Source organism: Lissotriton vulgaris, chromosome 3_2 (genome assembly GCF_964263255.1).
Source record: "Lissotriton vulgaris chromosome 3_2, aLisVul1.2, whole genome shotgun sequence".
In the NCBI taxonomy this organism is placed as follows: Eukaryota; Metazoa; Chordata; class Amphibia; order Caudata; family Salamandridae; genus Lissotriton; species Lissotriton vulgaris.
Window position 1 is genome coordinate 182,070,192 of NC_141690.1, and position 23,999 is coordinate 182,094,190.

At 45.3% G+C, this 23,999-nt stretch overlaps 1 protein-coding gene across 1 annotated transcript in view; it reads right to left on the minus strand.

The window, feature by feature from the left end:
* Positions 1-23,620, minus strand: part of GRK4 (G protein-coupled receptor kinase 4) — a 429,001-nt gene extending 405,381 nt beyond the window's left edge. The window contains exon 1 of the mRNA XM_086964159.1: positions 23,355-23,620. Within this exon, the coding sequence (XP_086820285.1) occupies positions 23,355-23,406 (52 nt within the window). The 5' untranslated portion in view covers positions 23,407-23,620. The remainder of the gene's footprint in view (positions 1-23,354) is intronic.
* Between the last annotated feature and the right edge of the window lie 379 nt (positions 23,621-23,999).

Genomic DNA, 23,999 nt, shown 5'->3' on the forward strand with positions numbered 1-23,999 from the left:
TCGGGGCAAGGGTGCACATCGGTAAACCATGTAAGCGACATTCTCATTCCACCACATGTAAAATACTTGAACTATAACATAAAACAACTCATTCACATGTATATATTACAAAGGTGGTTAGGGGCCAAGTTATAACAGTAAAAAGAATATGGTATAGTAGTAAGTAGTACTTTCTGTTGCTCAACCTCCAAGCCATATCTCATCACACCTTTCTCATACTGTTTTACGATGTGTAGTGAAGAGAATTTTTTGCTTCAGGCAATTGGGTGAATGTTCACCCAGGTTTATGCACACGCAGAGAATCCTTGCAATGTTATTGAGGTGTGCAAGATTTTAAGGATTACTATAAAGTCAGAGACTATTTTCATGGAGCAAACCTGAAGGAGATTATCATCAAAATAGCCATATAATCAGCTAAAAGTCTCTGAAAGAGAACACTTGAGGATCATCTTTTGTGTTTTCATATCATCTATTCTAGATAACTCCTACAAGCTCTAGTGGACAATCCCATTACAATGCATACTACTCTAGGACGTCGTACAAACCAGGGAAACCTTTACTTCTTGCCTTGGGTCTGCTTGTAAGTCTCTTACCCCTATCGAGTAAGTTAGGGTTCAGACATACCCCTTGCCAATAAAAGAGTGGTACTTGTAGATATGTTCTTAGTCACAAATGATTAAACATCGGATGTTTAAATCACTCTTCCCACCTAAGTACGCTCCAAAATGTGGTCTATGCAACTCTATCTAACTATTCTATTATAGTATGAAGTGGAAGGGGAAATAGAAATCAGAAAACATGCCTCCCTCTACCTTCAAGCCTTGCATTCTCGCGTCATTTCTAAAGCAACTCCTTATGAGCATGTCCCAAAAGCTTAGTGAAATAATAATTCAAAATACAAACCTTCCACAGCCCCATACTTTGGTGCATCCAAATTCTCACAAATCTTTTTGGTCTTTTAAATGTTCCATCTCTGAGTCTCTTTCTTTGTATAATGTGACTGTCCCCTTCTTAGGGTTGCAAAGTTCCTTACATATGCAAGTACATTTAATCTCTCCTTCTATTAAGATCTTTAACTGAGAATTCTCAAAAGTATAGTCTGTCTACTAGTTTGTTCATTACATGATTTAAATGCATTTCCATTAGACCTCCTATCCCCTCCATGGGTCCTATTGCATCTTTTATTTAATGTAGTATCTATGCTAGGCTCAGGGTGAATCACCTTTGTAACTAGTCCTACTCCCATTAGTTCAGGACATCTCTGTAGGATTGAGGTCACTGCATGGTATCTTCACAGGCCCGTCAATCTGGCTGTTTTTATGTTGCATGTTCCTAGTCACTCCAGATATCCAGACGCAAGCCTGACTGGATATTGGTCCTTCAAAGCAGATCCTGTCAGCATACAATCATACCACAGTGCTGCAAAAAATATGCTTTGTCTCCAGTGCCGGTTCGCTGCTGCGCCTCCATGTGGTCATGTCAACCTTTTTGGCCCAGTCCAGCTCACCAGCCTTTTGAAAGGCACCTGTCACCCTTTATGAGATTCGAAGCAGTGCTTGCTGAATTGGTGCGAAGTGGATGTCCCCAACAAAACATGCATGCTGTAGGTTTGTGCCACCCGCCCAAAATGTGCCTGATTTGGACCCCTGCTGTTGCAGGCTTTGGCACTTGCCCATGCCGCCTGCGCGGCTTCAAAATAAACTGATGGCTGGCCGTGGCTCTTTGTCAGTGAGCCCAAATGACTTCGAGAGGTTAGACCTTATCACTTGCCTAACATGTGCATGAACCAGTACAGCTGAAAAATTAACTGATGGCAGGCCCATGACGCTATCTCAGTGAGCCCATATGACTTTGAGTGGTTAGCCCTTAGCACTTGCCCAACATGTGGCTGAGCGAGTTACACCACTGTAACTGAATCTGCTGCATTCAGATGCTTGTCTACTGTATGCCCAAGTGACTGTGTGGCTGCCTAAGACGCTGACCTAAAGTGCGCCTGATCAGCCTACATCGCTGCAGCTGAATTGTGGAGCATCTAAAAGCAGCCCAATATTTGTCAACTAAGACCGGAAGTGGTGTGCATTTCCATCTCAACTCCCAGGAGAACAGCCCACCTGAGTCTTCGACTCACCAACCAAACCAAGTGGATGAAGATGTTGTCACGATCCACTGGACCCAACCTCCAGGCAACTCATCATGTGGCCTGAAGATGGCCACCGTTCCGTAGACAGTCGCTCTCCTGACTACCGCTATCCTTGGACTGCCTGATGGCCCCGCATCTGCTCCAGGGAGCGGAGGATGGAACTGATGCAGCTGTGCCGGCGCAGGAAGGAGGCATAGACTGAAGTACACATAGGCCCCGCCAAGGACTACTGTGAAGACTCACATTTGATGACAGACATAAGACTAAGCACTTGCCGCAGATGTTGCAGGGGGAGGGGACACTGTACCTGTTTCTGAGACCCACACCCTAAGGGTAATAGGGAGTGAGGGCTACTTTTAATGATGGGAGCATTATGGGTTGTCCTCAACGCTGGAGTCTTTCTTTTCTAATGAAGTCTAATTTGCGATGGGTGGGGTAGAATGGAGACAAAGACTAAAATGAGGAGCCTTTCTTTTTTGTTTACGATATCCTAATTTAATTGTATTTCGTTTGTCACAACCAAATAAAATGTGTTTATCAAAAAGAGAGAGTGAGGGAAGGTGGAGCAAAAAGGGGGATTCTTCCCCACAGGACAGTGGCCATGCACCAAAGAATCCGAGTACCAGAGTTTTTGTAGCATGTAGTATAACACTTTAACATTTCTTAAAGTACTTCTGTTTCTATAAAGCTACGCACTGAGCTGGACAATTAAGTGAATATGCTTTTGGGTGTTTGTTTAATGGTGAGCCGGTTGTACCCTATTAACTCCCCAGAGAAGCCTGTGGCTGCTAGCCATCACTACCACTGAGAATCAAGTGCGAAAAAGAGCAATATTTGCCCCAATTGCACATCCATAGAATGACAGGCCCTGGGTCATCCGAGGTAAATGGCTCTAGTCCCAAGGCTGAAGGCCAGTAGCAGCTGCTGCCCTGTATACGAAATAGGGTCTGACAACCATATTCCACACACACTAGACGGAACACAGCTCTCCAATTCAGTGCCAACACAAAGCCCCAAGAAATGTACCAACTAGTCCTTCTACCTAAAAGGCCAATGAGTCACTTGACCCGAAGATCAGAATTGAGTGTGATGTGATATATCATCATGGCAGACAAAGTTTTCTTGCCGCTCTCTGCAGACATTCAATTAAGTTTCATATAAGCCAGGTGCTCTAAAGGCACATAGGCTGGCGAGGTCCAATTGAGTAGCATTTGAACATTTTAAAGTGCTTTTGCCCTTATATAGCTGCCTTTCACACAAGCACTGTAAGAAAAAAATATATATTTAAATATTGCAAAACACTAAAATCACAAACATCACACACTATAAATCATATGATAGAGTAAAAAGGGAGCCTTAGTAAAAATCCTAAATTCTAATAAAGGGTTTTCCTCCAACGCATGGCAAAACTTCTGTCTCCTGCTGGGTTTGTTACGTGTCCTGGAATTTTGCCCGAACGTCCCAGCTTTTCCTTAACTATAGGCCAGTTGATTTGGGTGCACCAGTTGTGCTTACACTTTCTGTAACACTAGCATTTGTTGATTTCTTATTAAAATGTTCTTAAATCCCATTAAATGTGCATATTATTTGTAAAATAACAATCAGTCGTTTGCCATTTGGCATTCTATTTGCAGTCTTTTGGTTTACAGATATATTTTTAGGATTGATTCTCAGATATGCAGTTCCTTGGAAAAATTCTAGGGCTATCTCGACTGGAGTGAAGGCCATAGACACGTGATAGCCCCCTCCCTCCCTTTTTTCTCTCCATATAGGGGGTCTGTCTCTGTAAAGTGTGATAATCTCTATGGACGCATTCGTGGGCTTGCATACATGATGTGCTGCCTGCCAAAGTGAACCATTAGCTGCCCCATCGGAAGAGAGGACGCACACTTGTTTCTGAAAGAAGACCATGTAAATTCGGCTTTGAAATATTCATACGCTGCTTCGTAAAAGGTAATGCGCTTTTACTCAACCGCACCATTTCCCACTAACCCCCCTCCCCCCTCCTCATGAAAAATTCAGGCCCATATGCTGATGGCTTTTTGCCAGGCTGGCATCTTCGAAAAGTATGCCTGTGGTATAAGACATTGCATTACTAAGGAGATCCTACCGGCATGGTCTCCAACAACTGCATGTTTTATAAGCACAATATTTCTTGGGGGTGAAGAGCGAGTTAAGTCACCATATAAGCACTGAGCAGTTTCCAGCAGGTAGCAGTAAAACCATATCTATTCTGCAGTATTTTCTACATCAGCACCCCTGTTGCCTGGTAAAGACGAAAACACCTAGACTAAGTGGCCAACAGTCTAACTTTTTGAGTGGAAATAGTGAGGGAGCATCCAGCACTGATGGAAACGATAAGATTTTTTTAAAATTCTGATTTGGCAACGTGTCTTTGTAAACTGGGCTTTTCTGCTGAAGCGCTGTATGCAAGTACTGAGGGGGAATAAATCTGTAGTTGTATCAATAATAAGGCAATGCTAGTCCGCTTCTGAGTGAAACAGGAAAAACAGACTAACTTTGTATTTCTGTGACTACCATAATATCGCAATTTAAGAGAGTGGGAGTGTGGAAAGAGGGGACTGTGGGAAACAAATACACTGAGCCTTTATGCAGGCCATTATGGGGGTAGCAGAGTCCACATGTGTGCACCCACTGGACACCGTCAGGTTGTGGTGAAGTAAGGTGCATGGCCTTTTTTGTGGTTGAGTTACCTTTAGAAGTAGGAATAGGGCTGGGGCGGATTTTATATTCACTTTTTAGCGAATGTTAGCCTTTTAAAGTTTGGAACCAGGCTCCGCAATATAGTAGTAATGCAGAGGAATCAAATTAAAGCAACCTTTTCCACACCAGCTGGAATCTGTCATTGATTGAACTCTTTTTTGCACTAGTATGCTTTTAGTAAAGGATTATGGTCCATACGCACCAACGCATTTGTTCCATAAACAGCTGGATAAAACAATCCAGAAAATATTCGTTATGGTGTGACTATTGGCATCATCTTAAATATAAACGGCTGCTGCAGTGATGGCATCTGCTAGGAATGTTATACTAATGCAGTAACTTCAGTGGACTCATGAAACTTTAAAAAAAAGTTTCTTGTTTTTTGGGGGAAAAACCGGTGCATAAACGAAGTCTGCTGGGGAATCAGGGCAAAGCAGTAGTTTGCATGTGAGCCTTTCATTCATTTTAGCATTAATTTTAACAATACCCATGCACGTCAATTTGGGGAAAATTGTTAAGTCCCAAAAGTTAAAACACAACCTCCACACTAAAAGAATGCGGTAATCGAAGCAAAATAGCAGTGTGGAGTAGTTATGCAGAGTCCAGAGTATCGCTGGCCTTGCCCTCAGTAAGTAAGTGTTTACACTCAAACATACTTATAGCCCTAAAAAAAACTCTACAGGATTAATTTGTATAAGAAATAAAAAGGAAAACCTTACAGAAGTTTACAAGAAGCTAGAACATGTAAAAAAGGGTCCTCACAGAACAAAAATACAATTTGTGATTCATCACCACCAGTCAACACAAAAAGAGTATGTGCAAATAACAGGAATCACTATAAAATGTGTGTCGATTTCGCAATATATTACCTAGGGCATCAATGGGGAAGCAGTCCGTTTACACAATCCCGAGTACACAGTATTTCATAATCCTTCTGTTGACCATATTTCAAAGAGACTACAACTCACGTAAAAAATGAGGCTATTAGTGAACCCACACAATGCCTGTCTTGTAACTAACAGAGGCTAAAAGTAACCCTGCTTGTTTCTACGGGCTGCTCTCCAGTCACTAAAATGATAAACACTGTGTTATCTCACTTCTTCACTCTTCTTGGAGAAAGTCATAGCATTTTGGATAGCCTAGAGCTGTAGTAAGTTTTACTGTCTACTCCCATCATGCACCAGCAGCACGCCAGTTTGACAGGCATCACATTGACTTTAGAAGCAGCTGGCACACTACGCACTTTTTGCACGCAAGAGCTGGACAGAATAACTAGATTTTCAAACTGACTCACCATCTAACCCCCAAAGACTGCATCGTGGTTTCAAGTAAGAAACCAGACCTGTTTTCGCTGGCAGTTTGATGCACATTACAGAAATTGTTATAACATAACGTTTATTTGTAAAGCGCACGTTTACCCATAAGGGTATGTTGGCGCTGAATAACAGATGTTTATTGTTACCCATCTCAATGGTACTCATTTTATCGACGTCAGAAGGATGAAATGTTGAGTGGAACCGACTTTAGAAGGATAAAAGTCTGAGTGGACCAGCTGGGATTTAAATCTATCACCATAAGGTCAAAACACAGACCCCTACAGTGGATGCATTAGTCCACTAAGCTACCAGACCTGGAGATTCTGAAAGTAACAGATATGGTATTTTATAGGCAATGAGAAAGAGTTTTCAGCCAGCCTAGTTCGGATTTGCAAAAAAGAAGGCAAAGAGAGCCACCATCGAGGCTGGAGATTGTGGCCCCAAGGGGGCTAAACTATTTCTCATGTTCTCTTCAGCAACTACCTTTACCTGGATTGATTCAATCCTTTTGTTTTGTACAGATATCCACATTATCACCCTTATGCACAAGAAGATCAACAGCAATGGGACATCCACATTTGCACCATACTTGCGTGCGGTGGATGACTGCAAAGTATCACAACCTCAACTCAGATAAAACCAAAATCAGCAAAAGATTGCAGCCTACCTAGCAGAAGCACCATATATAACAAATAGCACAAAAACTCTAGAAATCATTTTAAAGGCAGCTCTTACTTTGGAACCAAAAAAAAGTAGATACTGTATTGAAATAATCAAGAAACATCCCCAAAATTTTAAGTTGCATGTTATTCTTCTTGTGGTTCCCCTACAGTTCAAACCAAGGCTGTGCTTGTGCTCGTTTCCCTGGACTACTCACATTGACTATAAGTAGGAGCCCAGAAATCCCTAATCTCACATAACTCTGTGTTGAGGCTACTTCAAAACGTGAAATCCTGGGACCACATAATGCCAACCTTTTATGTCCTTAGATGGCTTACAATGTCTTGCTGCATCGTGTTCAAAGCATGTGCATAATGCACTGAGCAGAGCATGGAATAAAACCAACATTCCTACAACTCATATTCTAGACCCACTGTCCTAGGTGCAGCCTCCAAAACTACCACCCCCCCCCCAGAGGGCCATAAAAACTTGGCTCATTGAATTTTCATAATCGCTCTTTAGACCAAAATAGAAAATACCTCCCTTCAAAGCACTATTCCAGACTCCCTAAAGTCTGAGCAGGTAACCCCTATTCTGAAAAACCCACGGCTGATCACTCAGACTTAAACAACTTATACCCAATCTCCAACATTCTTACTCTAGTGAAGCTCTTTGAGAAATGTCTCCATGTCCAACTATGCAACCACATAGAACACTTAAGTCTATTAGACTAATTCCAATTCAGCTTCTGTCAGGGTCACAGCACTGAATCTGAACTTACACACATAGTTGACGATTCGCTACAAATGCTGGATCATAACGATTCTGGGCTTTTAATCCTCCTCAACCTCTCTTCACAGCTTTTGACTTGACACCCTACTAGACTTACTGGAATGCAGGATGGAGCTATCTTGGTCCGTCCTAAGCTGGTTTGCCTTGTTTCTCCACAACAGAACTCAAAGAGTCAAGTTTAATCAGTCCCTGTCCAATTCCACACCAGTCACTTTAGAGGTCTCATAAGGGTCCTCTCTCTCACCCACGCTCTTTAACCTGTTCCTGGAGCCCTTTACGGAAATTCTGAATATCCAACATCCACTCTCACGTGAAAATCTCATACCCTGAAGATATCAAGACTGTCAACATAACTCTAAAAAAGAAACAAAATTGACTGATCTGAAACCATCTCAAACTAAACGCTCTCGAAACGGAAATACTCTTACTTGCCCCACCCAAATAGTCACCAGACATCGAAGAATGGATGAAGCAACTAGCAGCTCTCAACTGCTTACCTTTTTTGTTTGAACCGGTTTATTGGTTTTTTTTGTGTGCAAAATTAAAACAATTTGTACCAACAATGAGATATACTGCAGTGATACAAATAGGCACGTAAGAGGTCGAGCACGTTATGCTTTACATATCTTAACTGCTTACCTTAGGTTATGTTACAGATTTCACAATATTACTGGGAATAACTATTGACAAGAACCTGAACATGCAGAAACACATCAGTAAGGTCATCAAAGAAGCGAACTTTCAAATGAACATTTGAACAAAAATAAAACCCTTCCTCCCTCTTGATGACTTCAAGTCAGCTGTTCAAGCCCTCGTGGTTTCCAGGTTGGACTATGGAAGTGAAAAAAGTCTGCAGCCTATCTAGGTATAAGTTGTCTCCACTGGGGGCCTTGCTTAAGTGTGCTGGAAGGCTCATCACAGAATCTAAAAGAAACAACCACATCACTCCTGATTTGAAATCTTTAAACTGGCTCCCATACAAGGCAAGGATATGGTTAAAAATTGCCTATTTTACACATAAAGCAATACACTTCAACACCCTGAGGTACCTTACACAACAGCTGGAGATATCTGGCGGCTGCAGATCCTCTAAAGCACCAGCCCCTTATTGCTGAAACCACAGAATTTTTCTAAAAAGAAAATCTATCACCGAGCCTTCTAGGTTTGCCTTTGGAATTTGGAACTCCCTGTCCCCTTTAACAAGACTGAATCCCTCAACTGCATCTTTAAAAAATAGGTCAAAGTGCTACTGATGAACACACTTCAGTCCTAGAACGCACAAACTCTACTCACAGGGCAACAAAATGGTACAGTGGCTACACTTAAGCTTATTAATCGCTTGTTGTGTTCTTGTTTGTCAATCTGTCATCCTGGCCTGTCATGGTCTCCTCCCTGGCCTTTAGGATTGATACATCCTGTATCGCTCTTGAGTATGTTGATATTTGCTCTACCAGTTTTTCCTTTCCTGACCACTTGTAAAGCACTCTTTGACCCTAAAGGTCATGTTCATTTTATATAAAACTTCATTAATAAATGATGTGCATGTTTGATAAAGCTTGATGAATCACTACCACATACCCTTAAACATGATGGTGGTAGTACAGGCCCTGATTATGTCTAAATTAAACAATGAGAATGCGCTGTACTTAGGCCTCCCTGACTGTCTCCTCAACAGACTACAGGTGGTTCAGAATTCCGCTGCAAGACTGCTGCTCAGACTTCCTCCCAGGTTCCACATGACCCCTCACCTAAGAGCCCTGCATTGGCTCCCAATGAAAAAGAGGCTGGCATTTAAAGGCATGGTCGTCATGTATAAGGCCTTGCATGGGACAGGGGCATAATATCTCAACGAGAGAATCAATACTTACACCTCGCTTGCACCCTTCGCTCTTCTTCGCCATGCCTGGCAAAGGTTCCCCGCATTGATCGCCTCAGAATGGGTGGGAGATCCTTTTCCTATCTAAGTCCTCTCCTCTGGAACAGACTCCCACGAGATCTTCGGCTTATAGACAGTCGTGATTTGTTCAAGAACATGCACAAACCTTTCATTTTAACAGCTAACCCCTTGGTCTGCCCGATTCCCCATGTGCCAGCGCCGGGACAATCTTCGAGTAGCTGTGCGCTTTATAAATTAATATAACATAACATGCATACAACAGCATCAGATTTTTTGGAGCACAACCACACAAAGTCAGGATCTCAAGTGCCTCTGCCAACTCTTCCCACATAGGTCATACTTCAACCACACATCTCTACAACCAAGCCTACATGTCAACCTATAATCGTTCAGGACAGTTAGCGTGCCAAAAAACATGATAAAACAATAGTCCAGGACAGTTAGAGTGCCTTAAAACCGATGAAACAATAGTCCAGATAAGATAATTTTTGCAGAGAAGAGTTCAAAGAGCAGTCGAATTAAAAAAAAAAGCGATGAACAAATGTCAACTTGGTTTGCAGTCTGCAAAACCTCATCATCAAATCCTGAAACCATAACAGAGGAAAAACACATGACCCTGCAGTAACATATAATTTGTAAGTAAGGAAATGAAAAACTGAATTGTGTTCCAGGCAAAGAACCAAATAGATTAAAAGGACTTGAGAAATAAGTATTTTCATGACCTAGCTCCATGATGGGAATCCTAGTAGACATGTTCCAAATATTTCCTACGGGGTTCAGTTTCAGCGTAGTACTTTTTAAACTTTATATTATGTATGTCCAGATTAGCCAGGGTAGATCCCAGTGATTAAATAATACGATGTGAAACACACACCTTAAGAGGCACACAATAATTCCAACAGAGAACAGGACTTGTCGCCACAGTAGTTCAGTAAGTCTCCCCAAAAAAATATGCCAGCGTCTGGATCCTGTAGAAATCATTTGTAGTTTATCAAGCAGAATTTCCGCTATGGCTACCTCTCATTCTAGCGCTGATAATCTCTACCTACATCAGTTGCGCCCTTTTAAAGTAAACCGGACAGCGTAAGTAAACCTTCAGCTAGAGGTAACTTGTGCTACAGAGAGATTAAATACCATGAAGAAAAATAAGATATAAGGGACTCAGACATTCACTAGATATATCTGTTCCTCAAAAGAAAAAAAATGGATGAAAAGAAATAAAACATGAGCGCCTCAAAACAGACAGGAGAAAGGCAACACTCTCCATGGTCACCTCCACATCACAGAGTCCCCCAGAAGATGTGGGCAAACAAATGCTTAGTGGGGAACACTTTTTAACCGCAGATGCATGACTCTTGGTCATGTAACCAACTCTGATTGCTACTCTAACTGTTTTTAGGTCGAGGACCGAAAGGCTGCGCTTGCGCAGTCTCCGGTCGGAGATTTAATGATTTTTTGTACGGGGCTTGAACCCGCCTCTCTCTTCCATTGGCTGGCTCCCTAAACGGAGGCCAGCCATTGGATGAAAGGGACATCTCTCAGTTCAAGCCCCGTCTCTTTCGGATTCAGGGGCGTGTTTTTTTGCATTCTTTCGACTGTGACGTCATCCGTCACTCAGAACGTCAAAACACGCCGCCGATTCCGAAAATTTCAGAGCTTTGAGGCAGCCATTTTTGCCCGAAGCTCACCATGATGGTGGACGCGACTCCCTAGCGCTCTGCTTCTCATCCCCAGTTTTTCCTTCAATTTTGTGAAAGTGTTGCCACTGGGGTTTTTAAACAATGGATTTACAAGCGCCTCTTCCAATTTGGTATGTATGTGCACAGCTTTCAGTATTGAATTTTACGACAGGATAGGTTTGGCGTAAGGGATTTGTCTGTTACGGGTTTGGATTGCAGACCCGCATGCCACTCGAACATCGGATAATATGATGTGTGGGTTGGCTCACTACACATAGCTGTAGGGGACAGGCGAGCAGAAGAAGGACGCACCACATCTGCAGAGCTCTGCCTCCAGGCTGCAATCCCGATCCTGGAGATCCGCACTGACCCCACCACAAGACATCGCCTCCAGACCAGCATCTAGAAGGGGAGAAGGTTCCTCACACCGGAGCCGGCGGACCCCCTTTCCGGAGAAGCACCCCCCGCCCCCCACTCCAAAAGCAGGCATTGCCACTAGATCGGGACCAGAGGGCACCACTAAAGCTGCAGCGAGACCCGCCGACTGGCTGACCCCCCCCGCCTGGCGAGTGAAAGCTGCAGCGAGACGCCTCACACAGCGGGACCCGCCAAACGGCTGACCCCTCGCCTGGCGAGTGAAAGCTGCAGCGAGACGCCTCACAGAGCGGGACCCGCCAAACGGCTGACCCCCCCGCCTGGCAAGTGTCCTGGCTTCCCGCCAAAATCTGAGCCGCGCACTGGAGAAAGAAAGCCTCATCACCTACCCTCTCACCCGACACCGAGGGTCCTAGAAGCACCTGGTTTTTCCTTTGGCCATCCCAGGGATTTGGGCTTTGGGCGCCCCCCCGAGTGCCTTTGTCGCCACAGTGAGGTCCAGGACAAAACGGACCCTCTCCACCGTTTTTTCCAAGTTTCTCCTTGCACCTACGTTCACCTGCACACAAAGGGTGACCACCGCCAAAGCCACATCAGCAACAAGACCCTGGGCAACAGAGCTGCACCCGTGCCCATCGCAGGCCCCCCTGAAAAACAACAGAGGAGCCCCTCCAAGAGAAAAACGGACCGGCTGTTCGCCTTAAAGAGCAGCTGTGTCCCCTTTTCGCCACCCAGCGGCCGCCAAGCAACACTGCGCAAAGTCCAGCCTGTCACCACACCCGAGTGCAACCAACGACAGAGCGCAGGGAAAGCTGCCACCCAGTGGCCATCACAGAAGACTGCCCACAGTGAAATCAACGGCCAACAGATAAGGTGAGTCTGTGCCCCCCTGCCCTCTGGGGGCCCCTCCACGGTCAGAGCCCCCCCCGAGGCCAGGGCCAGCATCAGGGTCACCACTCAGACACCTAAAAGGGTGGGGCGGGGCTCCGTGCCATCAGGCCAGTCCGTGCTGTGGCCCAATGTGGGGGTAGGAGGTGTGCTCCTTTATCTTCCCTCTCCCCCACCCTCCCTGCCTCCGCTCATGCCCCTTCTGTTCCTTTCCACCCTCCTCCAATAACGTTGACTCTCCTCACCTCTTCCATTTACTCTTTTACCCTCTTCTCTCTTCCAAACTTGCCCCCCCCTCTCTCTTCCCACACCCGCCAGGAAACGTAGGTATGAGGACCCCTTTGCACTGGGAACCACCGTCATCGCCCCCGCCACCCGATACGCAACCATGCATGATATGTTTGAGCCTGCCAGAGTTCCGTGTCATGTACTTTGTGTATGGATGCATGTGCCATCTGACTGATGTTTTTTTCATTCCATGAAGGGGAGCGTTTGATCATTATTCGGGCTGTAGTGTCTATGCTGCTGAGGCATCGTTTGCCAATAGCACTGGCATCCTCTTGTGTGCTGTGAGTGGCATATTCTGTAAGGTTGTGTGTGAAGTGGTCAACGCCCTCTAGAAGGCAATAAATAGCCGCCAGTAAGGCTTTGCTACGCTGATGTATGCCTCCGGTTGTGATGGGGCCTAAGTCCTTAACTGATTGAGGGACGGTTGCCTGAGAAGAGGGGTTTGGTGTGTGGGGTTTGGCTACTCAATGCTTCGCATGTAGCTTTGGTACAGTGTTTTGTGCATGTGTGTTCTGAGAGATATTTCTGCTGTGCTGATGGGGGTTTAGGGATGTTTAGAAGTAGACCGAATGCGATGGGTAATATACTCTCTTCGCTTGTAAGTGTTGTTGAAAGACCCTTGATAGATTATTATAGGTCATATTTGTGCTTTGTTGGATGCAAGAAATACCTGCAGGTGATAATGTTTTGGGTTTAATAATGGACTCTCCTGCGGGAGAAGTGCGAATAAACATTTTGTCAGGTTGATGCTTAGGAAATAAATTTGATGTAATGATTGGTGCTACAGCACAGTTGCCGTCAATTGGTGTGATATACCCCCTTTACATTCTACAAATATTTACAGGTTTTTCTGCATTAGTAAGGTCTTTAAGAGGAATTCCTTTATCTGGTCCAGTTATGAGCTTCAAAATGTTTTTTATAGTTTCTGGGTCTGCCGATGTGTACGAGTTTGCCTTGGCAGTGAGCTAAGACTAGCATTGCCACTTGTTTATTTCAGTCTGAGATTAGTTTGCGTTAAATTGATGATAAATACAAAGTATTGTACAACGGATGGAGGCAGTTGTACCTTTTCAGCGTTAGACGTTGAAATTGAGGGCTGAGAGCAACTTTGGTTTCAAGAACCCAGTTCCATCTGTAAGGGAACAACACTTACTACAAAATGACAAGTGTGATATAGAAAGATCTCTGAGAATTATTGTTCCCATGGATTCACGTAATCTATTATTGCATATTAAGTATCTGTATTGCCCACCCAGACAATATTAAATGAAACTGCTGGAATGATATGGATCTTAGAGAGATGTATAGAGGGAATGTTGGGAATGAATCATGTTTTAGGTGTGGTTGCAACTATGGACGGAACTAATACAGAGCCTCAAGGTTTAATCATGCCCTAATTATAAGGGAAATGCATTGAGTGTTGTGAGAGCGAACCAGATTGCAGGAGTCTAATTGCAATTGTAATGTGAGAGTGTTCGTGTGATCAGCCCAATTTTGATTTAGCTCAGATTGAATTGGTTCATAGCAAAATATTTGTGAGGTCAACAAAAGAAACAGGTTAAATAGAACATAGATATTTACTCAGTTCACGCCTTAACCCCTTCCATGCTCATGACGAGCTCAGCTCGTCATGAGGCACAGTTGAGCTGTGCTGATGACGAGCTGAGCTCGTCATGACACCAGCAAAATGGTAATTTCCAGCACAGGGGAAAAATAACCACAGCAGCGATGTGGTTAAAGTAGCTGATAACCATCAGTTTAGACCTTGCTATATCTAGAATCATCACCGCAATGTGCTTGCTCTCCTGCACCCTGGCTGTGCTTGCTCTCCTGCCTCCTGTCTGTGCTTGCTCTCCTGCCCCCTGGCTGTGCTTGATCTCCTGCCCCTGGCTGTGATTGCTCCCCTGCCCCCTGGCTGTGCTTGCTCCCCTTCCCCCTGGCTGTGCTTGCTCCCCTGCCCCCTGGCTGTGCTTGCTCCCCTGCCCCCTGGCTGTGCTTGCTCCCCTGCCCCCTGGCTGTGCTTGCTCCCCTGCCCCCTGGCTGTGCTTGCTCTCCTGCCCCCTGGCTGTGCTTGCTCTCCTGCCGCCTGGCTGTGTGTGTGTGGGGAGGGGCTCTGTGTGTGTGGGGGGGAGGGGCTCTGTGTGTGTGTGTGGGGCTCTGTGTGTGGGGGGGGGGGCTTTGTGTGTGTGTGGGGCTCTGTGTGTGTGGGGGGGCTCTCTGTGTGTGGGGGGTCTCTGTGTGTGGGGGTTGTGTGTGTGGGGGGGCTCTGTGTGTGTATGGGGGCTCTGTGTGGGGGGGCTCTTTGTGTGTGTGGGGCTCTTTGTGTGTGTGGGGGCTGTGTGTGTGTTGCTCTGTGTGTGTGTGTGTGTGTGTGTGTCTGTGTGTGTGTGTGTGTGTCTGTGGCTCTGTATGTGTGTGTGTGGGTGGCTTTGTGTGGGTGGCTCTGTGGGTGTAAATGCAATAGGTCATGCATTTGCGAGCGATTAAGCTATTGGCAATGTAAATGACAATGCCATTTATTTATGATTTAAAAAAAAAAAAGTCATGAGTAATACCAATAGCTCTACCTTTAACAATGCCGAGACCGTTGCATTGTAAATGCTTGTTTAACATTTGGGCTAGTTTCCCTCGTATGGTAGTATTTCTGCCTCGGGCATGTTGCAATCTACATTTCTGGGCCTTCAGTGATTAAAACTCTTGTGGTGTGAACACACCCAGTGCTATGTTGTTCCTTTGGTTAGGCTGTTTTTCTGTAGATAGCTATGATAACTCTACCATACACCCAGCAGATCTTACTGGGCAGAACATACAGATATCAGGTTTCTACATCTAACAGGAAACAACAGAAAACCCCTCTCAGGCATTCAACATAGTACAGATATACCATACAGTTGATTATTACAACGTTCAAGCCCCGTACATCATCTACATAGCCCAGATAGGCAGTATAGTTGGATGTCAGTAAGCTCACAACTGCATGCATCATAATAAACTCCACAAACAACAGAGCACACTGGACAGGAATGCACACACGTGTGCCACAAGGCTGATGTGACCAATATTAGTATGTTGCTGGGCACACAGCAGAAAACATTAGACATAATCCTAACCACACACACCCAACGCAGCACAGATAATCCATATTGATTGCTATCACCAAGCTCACAACAAACCATAATAAACAACAGTCACAACCCCAAACAAAACATATTAGACTGAGCATGAATCCAAGAAAGTAGGGTTTCGCTGAGCTCAAACAGCACTCCTCTTCACAAGCACTAAACCAGTACTTGGGAACACATAACACACAAACACAAAAACCAATACCCACCGGAGACCCCACTCTTATAAAGTACACTGTGGGCCCTGACAAGAAACCATACTCTCAATTGCCTCAGACACATACCTCATGCTGGACAGTGCATACACCGATTTTCCCAGATGGCGCATACCTGAATTGGTAAAGACCTCTGGCTACCCACACCAAACACTGTAACATACATACTACCAAACATACTAAAGAAGCAGTACATTATCCACACCGCTTATTATCCATCACAGACCACCTTAGCGAAACTTTTGTGGAATTCTCGACTCAAGAGCACAAAGAAGCCTGAGATGCGACAGCACCGCAAAGCCAGACTAGCAGCCGAATGAATGTATGTGTGCTAGACAAATCTCTTGAACTCAATAGAACGCTGAATGGTTTTATTTTAGCCTCTCATGTTATTAGTGTTACAAGGGTAAACAGGGTAAACAAATTTATTGTGTATGGTTAATCAAAACCTTTACAATATTGCAAGTATTAAAAATGAGTTCAAACTGTTTTTAAAATAAAAAGTGCTGTTACATTCTGTAATGTCCTCAAACTTTGAAAGAAAAAGGAAAGAAAGAAAAGATAAGAAGCAAATATTGCTTAGTCAATGTTCTTGGCCGTTAATTGTGGTTCATGCCTTCTGTTTAGTGCCATTGGTCACAATTTGTTCGGTTTTCTGTATTAGAACGGTCACCTTCTGTAAAAATCCGGTGGCCCTGCAAGCTGTCTGCAACTAGTCACTGTTCAGTGCTAACATGACTGCGGGCCGACATGATCTGATTTGGGATAAACGAAATATATACAATAAGTAATGATGTCTCAGGTTGGCCAAAGATGGACAGATGCACAGTATATGAGTCAATGTTTCATCTGATTGGCCACAGAGTCTGCAGAGTGATGTCGGCCATGATTGCTTCCATGCAGGGGTTTGATCATTTGAAATGTAGGTTCCCATCCGGACTCTTAGGAGCGTTTGTTGAACGGCTGGGGTTATATGGGTGACTAAATAAGGTTGCGGTGCACATTTCTCATACGAACCGAGCACCATCCAGCCATGTTTTTTCATTGCTAAGGCGGCTTTGTCTGTCATCCAGGATTTTAATTTTGCTGCACTGTTGACTACTTTTTTAAAAGCCGCAAATGTGTGGTTGCTGTTCCATACATCACGCATATTGAGATTTGTCAGTGCTTCTTCAAGTGCTAATTTCCAAGGTTTTCTTGCATTTGTTTGGTGGTTTATTTCGGACCAGCAAAAAGCCATCAGCGTATCCTCTTGTGCTGCTCTTAGTTTCCAACTCAATTTCAGGAGGGCAACTTGTCTGACTTGTTGCTGATTTAGTAACCCAAATTCGAGTCGTACTTGCGCTTGAGATGCAAACCTCGGGATCTGAAAGATGTATTTAAACAGCTCTGACTGTTGTAAGTTCAGAAAGTTTGCGTCTTTGCCTCTATATAGTTCGGAGCCATACGTAAGAGATGGTAAAAACTTCGCCGCGATCACCTTCAGTAGGTGTGAGTTGGATGGACATTTCAGGTTTGTTTTTATTAAGTTTAAAGCGAACCGAAGTTTATTAGACTGGGCTTTCCTGTGCTGTTGTTGTTCTTTTAATGTCCACCTTGAATCAACGACTACTCCCAGGTACTTGTAGGAAAGGCTTTGCTGTATGGTGTTACCTGCTATGTGCCATTTGAATGATTTCCGCCCTGACCGAGATCCAAAGCAGACGATCTTCGTTTTGTTGTAGTTAAATAACAGTCCGTGCGCACTGATGTATTCATGCAGCCTTACGATGGAGCGTTGTAGACCCACTGGGGTCTGGCTGCAAAGTACGATGTCATCTGCGTACTGTATACTCCTTATTTTGTATTGCGCCAACTTCGGGGGATCTGTTTCTGTCTCGGAGATGTACTTATCAAGGTCGGCAGTAAAGATATTAAAAAGGGTCGGGCCAGTACGCATCCCTGCTTCAGTCCCAAATGGGTGGGGATTTTTGCTGTTGTTCTGTCACCATTGCCTATTTTTATTTTGACCCAGGTTGATGTGTATAAGTTAATAATGGCCGTTAGCAGCTTCGATGGTGTCCCCCAATTGGCCATCTTTTGCCATTAGTGTTGCAAGGTTTTCAGTCACATACAGTAAATATTTCCACAGTTAGACTATTTGCACTGGCCACCACTAAATCATCCCAAAAAACGTGTAGTTGTCCTTTTTACTCTAGGTGAGTTGAATACGTTAGCCATTAAACAACACTTGAGGTGTGCCAGAACCAGCATTCCTATCGTGAGTGCCTTGTTAAATAACTCAGCCTTCACAAAGGTAAAAAAACATTCACCCTTCGGCACCCCAGGAGACGGCGAGTGTCACACAGACCCCATTCTACATTATAGTAGTCTAATCATCATGCAGAAGTGCAGATTCCAGCTGCCCCACAGTGCTGCAGAGTATGACAGATCAGTTGATGTCTGAAGACTGAGTGGGACTATGAGACCCCCAATCACCTTTGTAACTACACTTCACTGGCTGCTAGTGACTGAAATATTCCGATGAAAAATAAATTATTTTCAGAAGGTGATCATAGAAATGTAGGCATGCGGTATTGGTGGTGCATGAACCTAGCCAATACAGTGGAGCGCTGCCTTAGAACCTGCAGGTAAAGACTAGCAACTTCCCCTTTAGGAAAAAGACCTGAGAAAGGGGGGCAGAAGCATTAAGTTTTTCACCCTGGCGAAGGTTGCTCTGTACAAAATGACACACATTACAAGGGTGACATGCAAAAGAAATGTGATGCTTCAAAGTGCAAAGTGACACTAAGTGACAAATGTCTTCAACTTACAATATCAACATTGCAGTTCCTTGTCAATCACAAGGAAAAGGGACAATAAAAAGGTGTCTCCCTTCATGCGGGTGAAAGGTGCCACCTCTATAAACTGATAGTTTGCGGTTACAAAGCGCTGAAAGGTTAGCGATTGTTCTTGCCATTCAGTAACCAATAGCAAGTTCGCATCTTTTCACGAGAGGCTGCTTCCACAGTGAAAATGACAACTATGCCATCAGGGAAAGCAAGCAAAGGTCCCATACTGCCTGTGATGTGCCTTCCCTAAAGTGGCACTTTTTTGCCATTACCAGCCCTACTCCATTTAGGGGACCTGGCTTATGACACCAACACTTTTCCAATACAAAGGCAGAGGCCTCCATCTCTGCATTTTCAACTGGATTCACAGAATGAATCCAGCTCCATGAATACAGATGAGTCAGGAATTCTTGGAATCCTTGCGACTGGCCTCTGTGCCGGATGACTCCATCCAGCACAGTGCAAAGAATAGACCAGGTTGCATCACAGAGGATGTGCAAATACAGCAATGTGGATAACCTGACTCACTGTTTGATCAGATACGCCAGTTGTCCTGCAGTGTCTATAAGCATAATCAATAGCACTTTGACACGGATTTTACAGCCAAAAACCAGGCAGCTTACAAAACCTTAAAAATAGGTTCATTTGCACCGTGGTAGCGACACAAGCTTCTTAAGCATACATTTCATTTTATAAGTGTTTGATTACTTAGGGCCGGATTCAGAGTTTAGCAGAAGGTTACTCCATCACAAAATGGCAGATATCCCGTCCACCTAAATGCTTATTTACTTCTTATAACGTAATACACTTGTAATAAGGTGGATAAGATATCTGTCACGTACAATGGAGTTTAACCCTTCCGTCAAACTCTAAATCCGGCCCTACATATGATTGCAGCACACAAGGACCTTTCTTGAATCCATGACTGACATTACTAAGAAGCAGGCCCGGTTCTAGAGGGTGGGCCGGGTGGGCCAGGCCCACCCAAACATGAGACTTGGCCCTCGCAGTGAACCTGCCACTGACGTACAACGACAATAACAGCTGTTCAGATAACTGGTGATTTACGATACTGCTGCAGAGCAACCATTTGTCTTTTGGTAGTTTTTAAATGCAGATAAACTGAATTTTATGGGAATAGCTCAGTGGGTTACTACCTCTGTCACAGATATCCTTGTGTTACTTGCAGTCCAGAAGTTACTATCCTAACATAGGACAGTGACCTATGAAATGTCATCAAGGAGCTGAATACAAACTTCGCTTTTTTGTGTTGTGATATGGTTAGAGCTTCTACATTCTTTCAACATTCTAATGTTTCTAAAAATTGTTTTTTTGGGCAGTTGACCCTTTTTATCAGTAAAGCCAACCCCCAACCACTGGAGTACTCTTTAAATCTTGAGTTTGTGCTTCCCCAGACCAAACCCTTGTAAAATAAATTGCCTACCAGTATGGATGACGTGGTTTCTACACCTTGTAATCCTCATGGTCTTATGTGACATTCCCCATAGACTGATTTATTGTCTCTGTATAATGTGTGCGGCTATGTAAAGTACTGTGACACCCCACACTGATATAAGTAGCGCTATACAACTAATGGAATGGATATGAGAGAGGGGCAATGGCGAGTTGAGGGCCACTAGTGGAGGGTGGCAGTGAGGGAATCCAAGTAGGGGGTCATGGGGTTGGGGGCTACGGAGAGATGAGGGGCGCTGGTGGAGGGAGCAGTGAGGGAAGCAGAGGAGGAGGTCATGAGGTGGGGGGCTACAGAGAAATGAGGGGCACTTGTGGAGGGTGGCAGTTAGCGAATCCGAGAAGGAGGTCACAGGGTGGGGGGGAGCTACGGAGAGATGAGGGGCACTGGTGCAGGGTGGTAGTTGGGGAGTCTGAGGCGGAGACCATGCGGGGGAGTGGCTACGGAGATATAAAGGGCACTGTTGGAGGGTGGTAGTTGAGTTATCTACAGAGAAAGAGGTCAAAAAAAGAGGTCAAAAAGACGTTTGCACCAGCACTAAAGCTGGCTGATTAGAACAACTGTGGAGCATGCTTTAACATGCATGCTAATTACAATTACTGCTATATTCAATGTCTCAAGTTTGAAGGTGATTTTACTATTGTTTTTTACTGGTAATAATGAAAGTGGAACTAAATGGTGGCTGATATGGGGCTGGGGAACACGGTCAACTGTGAAATAAGGTGTAATGGAGAGGGGTGGTAGAAAAGTGGATAATCAAGCCTGTAAGGGAGCGCGCTGCAGAGTCGGGGGTCAGGTGGAGGTAGTAATGGAGAGGGTTTATCCCTGCAGGCTCGCACAGAGGGAGCCCCAGTAGTGTCACTTGCTTGATACTCCCACCTTAGAAACCTCCCCTTCCCATCAAAGGGACATTACATGGAAGAAAAGCACTTTTGAGAGCGATAACATTTAGAAAGAGACTTTGAAAAGAGTGCGTTTTACTGTGCCTTGTAAGACTAAGGAGAGAAAGGAGGGCCCAGAAGCAGGCCTGGCTAGATATATAAGCGATAAATCGGGGCAGCAGTGGCCCACCCAAATGTACCTTTGGCCCACCCAAATAAATATTCCTGGAGCCGGGCCTGCTAAGAAGCGCTCGTTTTTGTTTTTTACCCGACGATTAATGCAAGTCCAGGTTTCCCTATATACCTGTCATTTTTCTATGTCCCTTTATTTCCACACCACTACAAGAGCCACCCGACCACCTCGCCGCCACTGCTCTTTCCAGCACTGACACTGAGCATCTCAGTGGTATACCTGGACCAACACAGCAACTGGAGTACAAAATCACAGCTACATCCATGTAGAAAATGTTGTGGTGAGGGTTACAGTTAAGAAAGAGAAACAATGTTATGATTCAGCTGCTGGCCTGGCAAGTGAAGTTGGGTTGCCAGACTAGGGGTGAAGATGGCTACTGTGCAATACCTTGGACTATTGTCCCTGTTTCTCCCTCTGCACAGTCTCTTTTGAGATGAAATCGTGCCGTACAGAAAGACATGCACATGGGATGAAGATGACAAACCACACGGTCCAGCACGAGCTGCAGGTCTGCTATCATGCTGACCACCTGCAGGGCAGGCATCACCTTCACCGCTGCTGGCAGGTCCAATCCACGCTTTACCTAGGAGAGAGCCCTGCTACCCGGCGCTTCTGCACACCTCATTCTCCAGGGCTCCTGAACTTACTCTATGAGGTGCAGACAGTGCTTGCAATTTGAAAGTGTCAAAAATGTGGACACTAGAAGAAAGCAACACGGCCGGGGGATGCTCACGGGTGTCGGGCCAATGCCACGTGCTGGGCTCTCACTTATAGGGATACGTGTGAAGTTACCAAGCATGATAGAGACAGTCTCAGTCACCTGCTCAGCGAGGGTCTTCCTGTTTCAAGAGTTGCCCACGTGAGCACTTTTATTCTCCTCCGATGATCTGTGTGCATGGCTCGAGGTGTTATGCACAGAGTACCGCCAGCATGAATACAAGCTGGCTCAGCGAACATAACCCGCATGCCCTCATCATAAATGAAAGAAGCATCTTTAGGTGCCTTGTATGCCAGAGGATACCAAAAATAAGCTGTTTTCGAACCCCCATCTAACAATGAAAATAGTGTGAAAACATTATGTAGTTTAAATCCCGTGTTTAATAACTTAGTAACGCTATAATGACACAACCTATACACGCATTCACGTTCCATAAATTCCACGGCAGTGCCAGACAAAATCAGTCGTTAAAAAATGTTACAGTGGACTTTTCCAAACACATACTTTTCCCTGGATTTGACTTTTAATTATTATATGAGTGTCTATAACCTCTCCCGAGTCCCGGCAGTAAGGCCGAAAAAGCCTTTATACGATATTTCAGCCAGCGACGTTTTTTTGTGGCACCCTGGCGCAGAATTATTAAGCAACTGTGAGGTTTATACAACTAGAGTGGACCGGGAAAAAAACCAAGGAAAGCGAAGTCAACAAGTAAAGGAGAGAGAAGGTGGATAGAGCCGAGAAAGGTGTTCCGAAGGTCCTTGGAAAACTGCTGCCAGTCACAGTGCGCAACCAGCCCGGAGTGAGCACACTCTTAGCAGCCCTCCAAGAAACCCAGCTGAGAATTCAAACACTGTGGCAGCGGGGTCCCCTCGGACTGTGTACATTATGTCTGCGCATCACACACGGACACACCACCGGGTCCCTGCTGGGAGATGCGTCGCTGCAGACCTTCCAGAGGGCTACGAACCCCCTACGATAAGTGGGGTCCCAGCTGCCGGGCTGGTACCGTCCGCCCCAGTGACACTAGTTTGCATATTGCAGCCGGGAGACTGGGCTCCGGCTGCAGGAGGAAAGAAGGACTCGCACCCCCGTGTCCCTCCCAGGCACCCCGCTCCCGCCCTGGGTGCGCGGACCCGAGGTGGAGCCGCCTCCTGCCCCGCTCACCTTCTCGGGCTTTCAGCAGCACCGTGTTGGCCACAATGTTTTCAATCTCCATGATCAAGGGCGGCTGGGCTGGCACCGCATGGCTCAGGCAGTGGCAGGGCTGGCGGGGGCCCGGCGCGCGCCGTGCCGTCTCCTGGCAGACTGACCCTTCATGGGGGTGCCTCTGAGGGTGCCAGCGCAGTCTCTTGCATCGGAGCGGGGCTCGCTCCTGGCCCCCGCCCGCTTCGGATCGCTGTGGGCCCGCCCTACTCTGGGCTTCCTCTCTGCCCTCTAGTGGGCGACCTGGGCTGAGGACAGAGTGCCGAGCCGCTACCGCCACTGTCTCCGGACAGAGGCCGGTCCCTTCAGAAAGCATCCCCCAGTGGTGTCCCTCGCTGCCCATGTCACAGAAACGTCAGATAAATGTACTTACTACAGTGCTTTTCGAAAGCACCGCAAAAGAAGAACAAAAACAGTCGTGCTAGTATTTACCTTTAGTGGCGAACAGAAACGTAACCCTCAGCTAGTCCAATATTGGTCTGTCTTGAATGTCACTGACTTAACGAGCATTTTTGAGGGTGCAGCAGGAAACTTGTCATTTTAAAAGCAATTATATTAGATTGCCGCTCAAATGACGAATACTTTATCATTTTTGTGTTTTTAGTA